The sequence below is a fragment of the Gallinula chloropus genome (genome assembly GCF_964237585.1).
Source record: "Gallinula chloropus genome assembly, chromosome: 19".
Classification (NCBI taxonomy): domain Eukaryota; kingdom Metazoa; phylum Chordata; class Aves; order Gruiformes; family Rallidae; genus Gallinula; species Gallinula chloropus.
The window spans coordinates 11694263-11704350 of NC_140104.1; the positions used below are offsets into that span (position 1 = coordinate 11694263).

Genomic DNA, 10088 nt, shown 5'->3' on the forward strand with positions numbered 1-10088 from the left:
ACTGGCTGCAGGGAAAGAGAGACCATACTGGGCTAACTGGACACACAGCTAGCCTGTGGTCAGTGGTTTGTCTGCTTGGAAATGCTGGGACTAAATTGTAGCCAGTAATGTCGGTGCCCCCAGCCTAGGCTTTCATGGGGACATCTTCTTGGGCTGCCAGCCTGGCACTAACAGTTAATGAGGAGTTACTCATGCGTCCTGGCACTGAGCTCATCCAGTCCCCAGCTAAGAGGAAAGGCTGGTTCATAGAAGCACTAGCTGCTGGTTTTTGCAAACTGGAAAAGCAAATTAAGTCGTCTGCCCCATGATTAGTCAGTGCTTTGAGGGCAACCCTTTCTAACAGGAGCAACAGCTCTGCTTTCAGCTGCTTCTCAGCTTGCTCTGCAAGAAGTCATCTGCAGAGGGATGCTTGTGTTCTTTAGTCTTCCATTGTCAGCCCAAGAACTAGGGTGTTGGCTGTGGGGATATCTTCTGGTGGTTTTCATCTCTTCTTGATGCTTCATTAGTGGTATTTAAATGTCCTTTGTGGAAGGGGCACCAGAGGCATTGTTACATCTTTGTCTGTAGCTTCAAATGAAAGCCCATCTATCTAAACACAGGTTTGGTTTTAACCCATTGAGTGTAGAACGTTATTACAGACCAAAGCAAGCAGTATTCCTGCAGGTGAATCCCTGATGTGGCTTGTTATGCTCACCTAACGAGATGCAAGGGTTTTGTTAAATCAGTGCAAATCATTTTACTGCCGTTCTAGTTCGGGTTCAAGAGCGTAGGCAATACGGTGTCTGAACTGTGCTCACTTCTGCTGCTGAGCTGCTCACTTCTCTGTTCAGCCTTGAGAAAAGAGACTGAGAGGGGAGCTGATCAATGGTTATCAATATCTGAAGGGTGGGACACAGGGGGAAATGGGCAGCCTCTTCTCAGTGTCTGTGGGGACAGGACAAGGGGCGATGGCCTCAAGTTGGAGCACAGGGAGTTCTGCACCAATCTGGGGAAGAACTTCTTCATGGTGAGGGTGACAGAGCCCTGGGACAGGCTTCCCAGGGGGTGTGGAGTCTCCTTCTCTGGAGATATTCCAGACCTGTCTGGACGCCAACCTGTGTGACCTGTCCTAGGGACCCTGCTTTGGCAGGGGGTTGGACCTGATGGGCTCTGGAGGTCCCTTCCAACCCCTGTGAGTCTGTGATGTTCATAGCGATTCGCTTTATCAAGGAAAAAAATACATCTACTATCCCAGATACTGAGACTCACTTGTTCTCAGCCAGGGGTGCAGGTGAGCTGTGGAGCAGACAAGTCCACGCTGGCCCTTGTCCTCTCCAGAACAGAGCCCAGTCACAACATGAGCTGAGCAACACCAAGCAGGAGTTCCTGAGCAGAGGCATTAACATCCCTTTGCATTCCACCAGCTGCCTCTTTGGCAGTGTCAGTGGAGTGAGGAAGAGTCTTGAGGCTGGTGTAGGGGATGATTTGTAGAGCAAAGCACAGTCGTGGAGGGCTGATGCAGTGTCAGGGGAGATGAACACAACCGTTGGACAAGAACAGCTTGGAGAAGGAGGGGTGGTAGAAAGGTGAAAGTAGGAAATGAGAACTAAGCCATTCAGGAAGCTGAGAACAAGGGGAGAACACTCTGTAGAATAGGGGGAGCTGGAGGGCAGGGACAGGGCAAGCAGGACTCACAGGGGTTGTAATGCACCAGGGTGGGATTGAGGGAGGTTGGTGCTGAGGTTGGAGGAGCTAAAGCAACACTTACCTAAGGCCTGGGCCAGTGAATCTTAGGAAGGGATATCTATAAATAAACGAGCTAAAATGTTCCCTGTGGGCTAGGGCTATGCCCTCATAGTAGGGCTGAATTCCTGTGGGTTTACTTGTTAAAATTATACAGCCTGGTAATTACACCCTCCTTTTGAAGGATACGTGTCTCTGCGATGGTTTGAGGGGCAGACATCCTCTTGAGCTGTTCTTCCCCTTTTAGACTGCAAGAACTCTGTAATTGCAGGTCTGACACAGGAGATTTTACTCCCCAAAGTCTCCTGCATCCCCGAAATTCGTGGTTGGTGAGTCAGTCCTTCCCTTATTCCAGCAGATGGTGCAGACTATTCAGGGATGGAGGCTCCCAGAAGCATTCTGCTCCTTCCTCTGAGGGAAGGCAGACTTCCCAGTGAGGAAAACACTGCCAGAAGGGTGGCCCTGGTGCTCTGTAACTGCTGTTTCACAAAAACAGAGCACCATCCTTTTTACCCAGAAGCTGAGGGAGGTTGGAAGCAGAATAGACTGTGGGCAGCAGGTGTTTTGTACAGGAATAGCTGCAGCAGGGCAGGCCAAGGCGACTTAGGCTAATATTTTTAAGTGGTAGGATGGCTTGGTTGGGTGGAGGACTCCCAAGGTTGTTTCATGGTAGCTTAGTTCAGACTGCACTGCTACTTCAGAAAGGACATGGGGAGCTCTGCCCATCTCAGACAAAAGTGAAGATCACAGAATCACAGAACCACAAGGTTGGAATAGACTTTTAAGATTATTGAGGCCAACTGTTCCTATTCTCTACTAAACCCGATCCCTGAGCACCCCATCTACCTGTCTGCTAAACACATCCAGGGTTCGTGACTCAACCGACTCCCTGGGCAGCCTGTTCCAGGCCCTGACAGCTCTTTCAGGGAAGAACATTTCCCTCACATCTGATCTCACCCTGCCCTGGTGCAGCTTGAGGCCATTTCCCCTTGTCCCATCTCCCGTCCCCTGGCTGAAGAGACCATCGCCCACCTCTCTGCACCCTCCTGTCAGGTCAGTGTAGGCTCTGTTAAGGTCTCCCCTCAGCCTTGGGAGGGGATGCCACAGGACATTGTTTTTTTGCCCAAACAGGGGCAAAGCAGTGATGATCAGCTACAGGCATCAAAATCTGCCCCTACTTTCCCTGGAAGCCGTCCCAACCATCCATAGCATTGTGCTATGGAGCCAGGAGTACCCCAGTAGAAGAACAGATAGCAGATGCCAGACCAGCACCTTTGAACCTCGTAGTAGATACCAGCAATGGCCAGGTTTTGCCCAAGAGAAGACGAAGGACTGTCACATCCCTGCTTGTCCCTGCTCACAGGTGGAATTCCCCCCTGTCCAAATGCCACTGAGCCCATGCACTGATTCAAGGAATTCTGCCCATTTCAGAAATCCAGCTCAGGCCCAGTGAGTGCTCCCTGCACAGGTGAGATGCCCAAAGCTTATTGGACTCGGTCCTTGGATGGTCTTTTCAGATTAGCCATCTCAGCTCATAGCCCCTGTTGCACTCTGCGATGAGGTGCAGCAGAAAGTGGATCCTTCCCAAGACCCCCCCCCCCCCAACTTTCCATCTCTCACACCCAGACTTTTTTCCTCCCAACCTTTGCAATCTCTCAAGTCTTGTGCCTTGGGGCATGGGGGTCTCGTGCCTTTTCCCTTTCTCTGTTGGTCTTTTGATGCAACACCTTGAGCAAATAGATTCTGCTTTAGTCTTTATTATTCTGCCAACATAAAAATTACTAAAAAACACTTTATAAAATATGTCTTGAAAAATCTAGCATTACCCAAGAATCTAGAGTTTCCCAGGAAAAGAGCTGGAGATAAGGATCCAAGGGGGTTTCCCACTGCAGACCCTCCCACATCAGATCCCCATAACCAAGGAGTGGGGAAAAGGGAATCTTTGAAGAGAGCCTGTGCCTGGAAACGCTTGTGACACATCCTAGGGAAGACAACTGGTTACTAGTCCAGTCGATCTAGAGGTCGTTTTCTAGGTGGGTACAGATGGTTTTCAGAGGAACACTTGGAGGGAGACATGTTCCCAGGAACTGCGGAAGGAAGAGCCGTATTAATATCTCTGGCTGCTGTCCAAGCTGCCAGATGCTAATGATGATTCCGGGCTACGGGGGACTCTGAGAAGAGCTTAATAAAGACTCTAATAAGAGCCTGGGGACAAGGAAGTCTCCCTTCCATGACTGAGAGCCCTGGAAGGGAAATCCAGGCAGAGCAAGCTTTTCAGGTTCAACAGAGGGGAACCCCAGCCTGAAGGAGCTCCTCAAGGCTGGAAGGGGCTGTCCCAGGACTGGTCTGTAGGGATCTGCAAAGGAAAGCAGGCATTGCCTCCTGTGGCCTCAGAGGGAGGTCTCCAAGGACAGGGGATATGGTTTAGCATAGGATGGGAATGGTTGGACTTGATGATCTTCAAAGGTCTCTTCCAACCTTGTGATTCTGTGATTCTGTGACAGGGGGGGTCCGCAGCTGGTCCAAAGGGTCAGGCAGCAGTTCCAGAACACTTAGGCTCTGCTCCTCTCTTATTTGGGCATGGGGTACTCATTGAGATTGGTGGCTTCACGTGAGTCCTGTAGCTCTTTTGTCTGGGGAGCAGCACTGGGGTTGGGATTCCGGACGCTGCCTATAAAGAGCGGGATGCCTGTTTCATCTTCGAAGATAATGAAGACAAAGGGCCGGTCAAGGCTGAAGGCAGAGACCGACCGTGAGATCGCAACGCTGGTAGCAGCAGATGCTTCCACCCCATCTTCTTTAAGCTCCAGTGTAGACTGATGCTGTATGCTGGATACAAAGAGAGGCTTCTCTGTGATCTTCTGGAGGTCTGGGCTCATGAAAAGCTCCTGGAGACCTACAGAGAAACGAGACTAAATTAACCTTTCCCACTTGGTGCCATCAGCTCTGATTTTCCCCAAAGCTGTCTGAAGAAAGCAGTTCCATAGTCTCTTGCTACCTGGGTTGTCCACCAAGGTGGGTGGACTGGACACCCAACAGAAACATGGGCTGCTGTCCAGGTTCCCCAGTCCCTTTCTGTGTGGACAGCCGAGCATGCCAAACCCAGAGCTGTTTTTATCACCTTTGTTCACCTCTTAGAAGAGCAGTGCAAGAACTTGAGGCCTTCCTCAGAAAGCCTCTGAAGGCTTTCTGAAGGCTCTGAAGGCTCTTTTGCTAGGCTGGGAACTAATTTTTTTTTTTCTTTTAAGCAATTCTGCAAATATAAAGCAAACTCTTAATTTATTCTTGTCTGGGAGCACAGGGCACGGTGTTTTATTTCAGGAAGGTCTCAGTCCCAGGATTTGTGACCTACATTCTCTCTGTCAGTGAGTTCTGTGCCTTGTGCACTACGTTAAACGACAAAGTAAGAGATAAAGGTTGTTGCCTGGGGAGGAAGTTGGTCTTGGCTACAAAAAGGGGAATAGGCAGAGCTGTGAGGAACTGTGAACGCTGCCTTCTCTACAGGATCATCTCATTGGAGCAAAACATTTGGTGCTAGGCAAGTGAAGAGTATGGAGGAGGAGAGGAATAAGAGATGAAAGAGTTTGGATGTCATCAGGAGCAAGCTGTGAGGCAAAGCGTTAGAAACAAGGATGGCAGCTTTTAGTAAGTCAGCGAACAGATGCCGTATGGATCGATCACCTCCCCTGCGGAGAGAGGCTGAGGGAGCTGGGCTGGTTCAGCCTGGAGAAGAGAAGGCTGTGGGGGGACCTCATTGCAGCCTGCCAGTCCCTGAAGGGAGCAGAGGAACAGGAGGGGAATCAGCTTGTTAAAGGGCAGAGACTGGCAGGACAAGGGGGATGGAGTGAAGCTGAAGGAGGGAAGGGTTAGATGAGATATTGGGGGGAGTGTGGTGAGGGGCTGGAACAGGCTGCCCAGAGAGGTGGTGGATGCCCCATCCCTGGGGGTGTTCAAGGCCAGGTTGGATGGGGCCCTGGGCAACCTTGTGTAGCTCCAGGCCTGGAGGTTGGTGGCCCTGCCTGTGGCAGGGGGTTGGAGCTCTGTGATCCTTGGGGTCCCTTCCAACCCAGACCAGTCTGGGATTCTATGATCAGCTTCGCTTATCCTGTGCACATTCTGTTAGAGGCCTTACCCATTTGACTGAGAACCTTGCTGAGTTCCAGCTGGTAGTCCAGTTTGATTTTGGGGATCTTCACTGCAGTGGGCACCTCTTTGGGGAAAAGCCAGCACAGCTGTTTATAAGGGAAGTTCTCCAGCACATGAGAGGTATTCCAAGTGTACTGGTTTGGTATAATGGCCACAAAACTCATGTTGCTCTTAAAGGGAAACTTGGCCACCTGGGAATAAAACCAACCAGAAGAATTTAAGGAAGAAGAAGGAAAGTCCAGAAAGTGATGCTTTTAATTTAGCCATTTTCTAGTCGGACTATGGAGCTATCAGACAGAAGCAGCCTTGTGGGAAGGAGGTATCTGATTTCTTCAGAGCAGAAGGATTGTTGGAGTAACAGCAACAGACTTCAGTGTTTAGCCACTGCCTGGTTAGGACTGACCATGGGGCAGAGTGGAAGCCCACACACACAAACCTTGTACCCACTCTGGCAGAGCTGTATTCTGACAGGCTCCGACAGCACATTGTCTGAGGGAATTCCTTTCCATATTTCCTCATTTATCTTTAACTCAGGGCTTTAAAACTCCATTAATTCCCACTTAGTGGGGATGTCTCTTTGGGGTTTTTCCTAGAGACTGGCAGTGAAGAGTCAACGTTCTTGCTAAAAGCAAGGACAAAGGATGCTTATTAAATATTTGTGTGCTATGCCTGTCAGAAGTTATTTTGGGAAGAATACCTCCAGTTAGTAAAATAGCTCAGAGAGAGGAAATTCCAGTCAAAACCTGTAGTGCTCCTAACAGAGCCCTACCTGAATGTCCTGGGACTCCAGCGTAAACCAGCTCAGGGAGTACTTCTGGGCTTTCATCATCTCAACTGGGACCACAAACTCATTGTCAAGGTGAAACACGTCTGGCCCAGTGAAGCTGACATCAAACTTATTCTGCCAAAACGCTGTGAAAATAAAGATTTAGAAACCAACAAAGTTAAATGTGGGTAGGAAAACAGAAATTGCCTGGCTGACACTCCTAGCACGAGTTCTCCAAGGCAGACAGTGACCAGGTGAGGAAAAATACAGCCAAGAGAAGTCAGTATGGAGGCTGGAAGAACCTTAATGGCTTGAAGCTCTTATCTGCCAGAGAGGGACTATAGACTAACAAAAAGAACGAGGATTAATCCTCACACCTCAGTGTGGGAGATTACTGAAGGCTCTGAAGATAAAGGAGTGGATGTTTGTGCTCTGAAAACATGAAGAGCGTTGCCTCCGCCACACATAAAGTGAAACAGTGACCCCAGACCAAGCTAAAACCTTTGTGGATTTACTCTGGAAGTGTTTGCTCTGTGTTTTGGTGTGCAACCTGCAGGGAATTAGAAGAGGAAGAGGTTCCTGGCCACTGTGCTGTGGTCAAAAATAACCCCCCCCCAGAAGCCGCCTCCGAGCCCGGGGGGTTGCTGCGGAGCGAGTTGCATGTGACCTGGTTAAGCTGAGCACCGATGTGCCACCACTGCTGCCTGGGATCCTGAAGTGAGAGGCAAAAATACTGCAGGTTCCACCTGCTGCACCCTGGCTCTGCTGCCAAGTAACGTTTTTAGCGCAGAGGAAGCAGTTGGGGATCATTACTGTAAAGAAATCCAAGCAAGAGGAACAGCAGATGTAGGAGGAAAGAACAAGCAGATTGAGTAGCTGGAAGCAATGGGAGGAGAAGCCATTCAGCTGCAGAGAGCACGTAGACACCTGACTATCCCTCTTGAAAAGTAAAAGGCCTGTGGAGCTCACCGTGGAGATGGATGGCATTGAGCAAGAGCATCACTGTGTTTTCGGGGAGGTGCTGTAGGAAGGTGGGTATCTGCCCACTCGTCGCTTCCTTCACCCACTCGTTGATGGCGGCGAGGTCATCCTCACTGTTCCCAGAAAGGATCGTGGGTTTTGTCCTGTAGAATTTCTCTGAGTCTTCCAGGAATTTCTCCTTCACCTCGAATCCTGGCAGAGGGGGAAAATCCTGCGTGAAGTCATCAGCCACTGGAAAACTTTGCTTGGTGGTGTGACATCGCCCAGGAGAGCGCTGAGGGAAACCCAGATGTCTCCCAGCTTCCATCACGCTCCTGCCACCATGAGTTTCATTCCACACCAGTGCAGAACCCCCCCCAACACCAGCTCTCACCTTCCTGCAGGTACAGACGCGAGACGAGGCTGAGGGTGGACTCGGTGAGCCTTCTGCAGAGGGTGCCCAACACGTGGTGGAGACAGGGCACCGACTCCAGGTGCATCGCCTCCAGCAAGTGCTTCTCCGTCTGATTTGCTGCTCCTAAAAGACAAAGTCCCCTTCCTGTTAGGTCATGCCTACGTAGTGGGGAACAGGGATGTTCCTCTGCCTGCCCCCCTGTCAGGAACATGCTGTGCTTAACAAAAGAGGCCGGAGGAACCTGAGAGTAGGAGCCTCAGCAGGGTCACAGAGGGCAGCTTCAGTTGTAATTGTACCTAATTAAAGCTGCAGGAGTAAGATTAAGTGGAACATGCTGTCTTTAATCTTTACATTTCACACATTGCCTCTCAGGGGGGTGGCAGGGGAGGGCAGGAAATGGTTCTTTTGTGACTAAGAAGTTACCCAGTGCCAGGTGAGACAAGGCGAGGGCGATGCTGAGGGGTGACAGGACCATGTTGGTGCTGTTGGACTCCAGCTGGACCTCTCTGAGGAGATCGATGCTGAATCTCATCAAGCCATCTGCTAGCCTCTGGCTCTTCTTCCAAGTCATCTTACAGTTATCCTCAGCCTCTCCTTCCTCTTCAGAAAAGGCAGTTCCCCCAGGTGGTTCATGAGGCTTGGGACAGCCCACGGCCTCAACTGTGACTTTTTCTTCTGGGTACCAGTCATGCGTCGCGTCTGTCAGCATGGTGTAAGGAAACAGGGGTCTATCAATCACGTGGAAGTTCTCATAGGTAATGTCTTCCAGCTCTGCTTTTGGCAGGGTTGGGATGGCTTCCAGCCCAGCAGACTCTGCAGTCCCAGCACTTTTCATGTCCTAGGGAGAAACAAAGATAGTGCTGGAAAAGCAGGAGCATGGTGATACTGTCCCTCGTGAGCTTTAACTGCTTTACACCTAAATGGGTTGAGAAAACTCTCCAGCTTCTCTGTTCTAGTGGTGGATTTGCCTCAGTTTGCCTTTTAACCTTGAGATGAAAAGCACCTCAGTGAGTCTGGAAAACAGAAGGTCTTGTATCCTGGGAAAACAGACAGCATGAGCCTTGCAGTGGTTGCTCCTCTGCTTGCCCTCAGGGTTCCCTGGCAAACAGGCCCAACAGGCATACTTCGAGGGCAAGAGCCACCAGCTGCTCAGCACACGTCCTGTGCCTTCACTGTCTATAGATCCACCATCCCCAGTGGATTGGCACCTCCTCCCCTCCCCTATTTTAGAGCTGCATCGGTCAGCACCCGCTGCTGCTGTCACAGCCTTGAGCCAGCTTGGCTCGTGCCCTGCTCTGGGCATCTGTCTCTTCCTGACTTGCCTGTTCTGTTCAGCCCCATTTCTCTCCAAATCCCTCACTCGCCAGTTTTCAGAGCTTCAGCCTACAGCACTGCTGCTCCTGCCCTGAAACACATGCTTTTTCCCTCAGATCTCTCTGTTCCCATCAGCATCCGGATGACATTCCTCTGCTGCACCATCAGAGCCAGGCTCGATGGGAAGCATCACCTATGGGTCTTTCCTGCAGCCCCCCTCACAGCTCCTTATTTTCCTCATCTCCCCATGTCAATAACCCACTTGCCAGGCCCTATCCACACCAGCTATGGATGTTTGCTCCACGTGCTGCCTGGCTATTTAGGCTGGAGCTCCCAACCACGAAGGAGCACAAGGAGGTGAGGAGGGAAGGGAAGCCTGCACCTTCTCATCGCACTGGCACCAGTACATGGCACTGCCTGGCCTCATCCTATCTCAGGGCAAACTGGAAAAGCCTAAGTTCCATCCTCTGGGGTGGAACCAGCCATCACCTACCTTCAGCTGCCCATCCTTGTCTAAGAAGAGACGCTTCTGCTCGATGGCGTGTGCTGAAGAAAACTGGGGGGGGGGGGGGGGGCAAAAATAAAACAGCAACAAAGAAACAAAGTCAGGGGGCAGATAATTTCCTCTGAATTCCCAGAATTGGTCTTCTCCACTCCCACTACACATACTGGTGGGGCCAGGGCAGAGCCTGGCTCCAGCCAGGCTGCAGCCATCCTTGTGTGGCTGCCGCATGAGAAGGGCTTTAGGGTGGACAGGAGGTGGTG

General features: G+C 50.8%; 1 protein-coding gene across 1 annotated transcript; it reads right to left on the reverse strand.

Annotated features, from left to right (window-relative positions):
- Positions 1-3463: 3463 nt before the first annotated feature.
- Positions 3464-8971, reverse strand: SERPINF2 (serpin family F member 2). The gene is made up of 6 exons (XM_084272874.1): positions 8433-8971; positions 7989-8132; positions 7604-7807; positions 6638-6780; positions 5855-6059; positions 3464-4618 (listed from the first exon to the last, which is right to left on the reverse strand). Exons 1-6 carry the CDS (start codon positions 8842-8844, stop codon positions 4293-4295), a joined length of 1434 nt encoding a protein of 477 aa, XP_084129000.1. The 5' UTR covers positions 8845-8971; the 3' UTR covers positions 3464-4292.
- Positions 8972-10088: the final 1117 nt, after the last annotated feature.

Coding starts and splice junctions, on each gene's coding strand:
- SERPINF2 (XM_084272874.1), bottom strand. CDS start 8,844: ATGAAAAGTGCTGGGACTGCAGAGTCTGCTGGGCTGGAAGCCATCCCA. Junction 8,133..8,432: donor CTTGTCTCACCTGGCACTGG/GTAACTTCTTAG, acceptor TTTGTCTTTTAG/GAGCAGCAAATCAGACGGAG. Junction 6,781..7,603: donor CAATGCCATCCATCTCCACG/GTGAGCTCCACA, acceptor TTATTTTCACAG/CGTTTTGGCAGAATAAGTTT.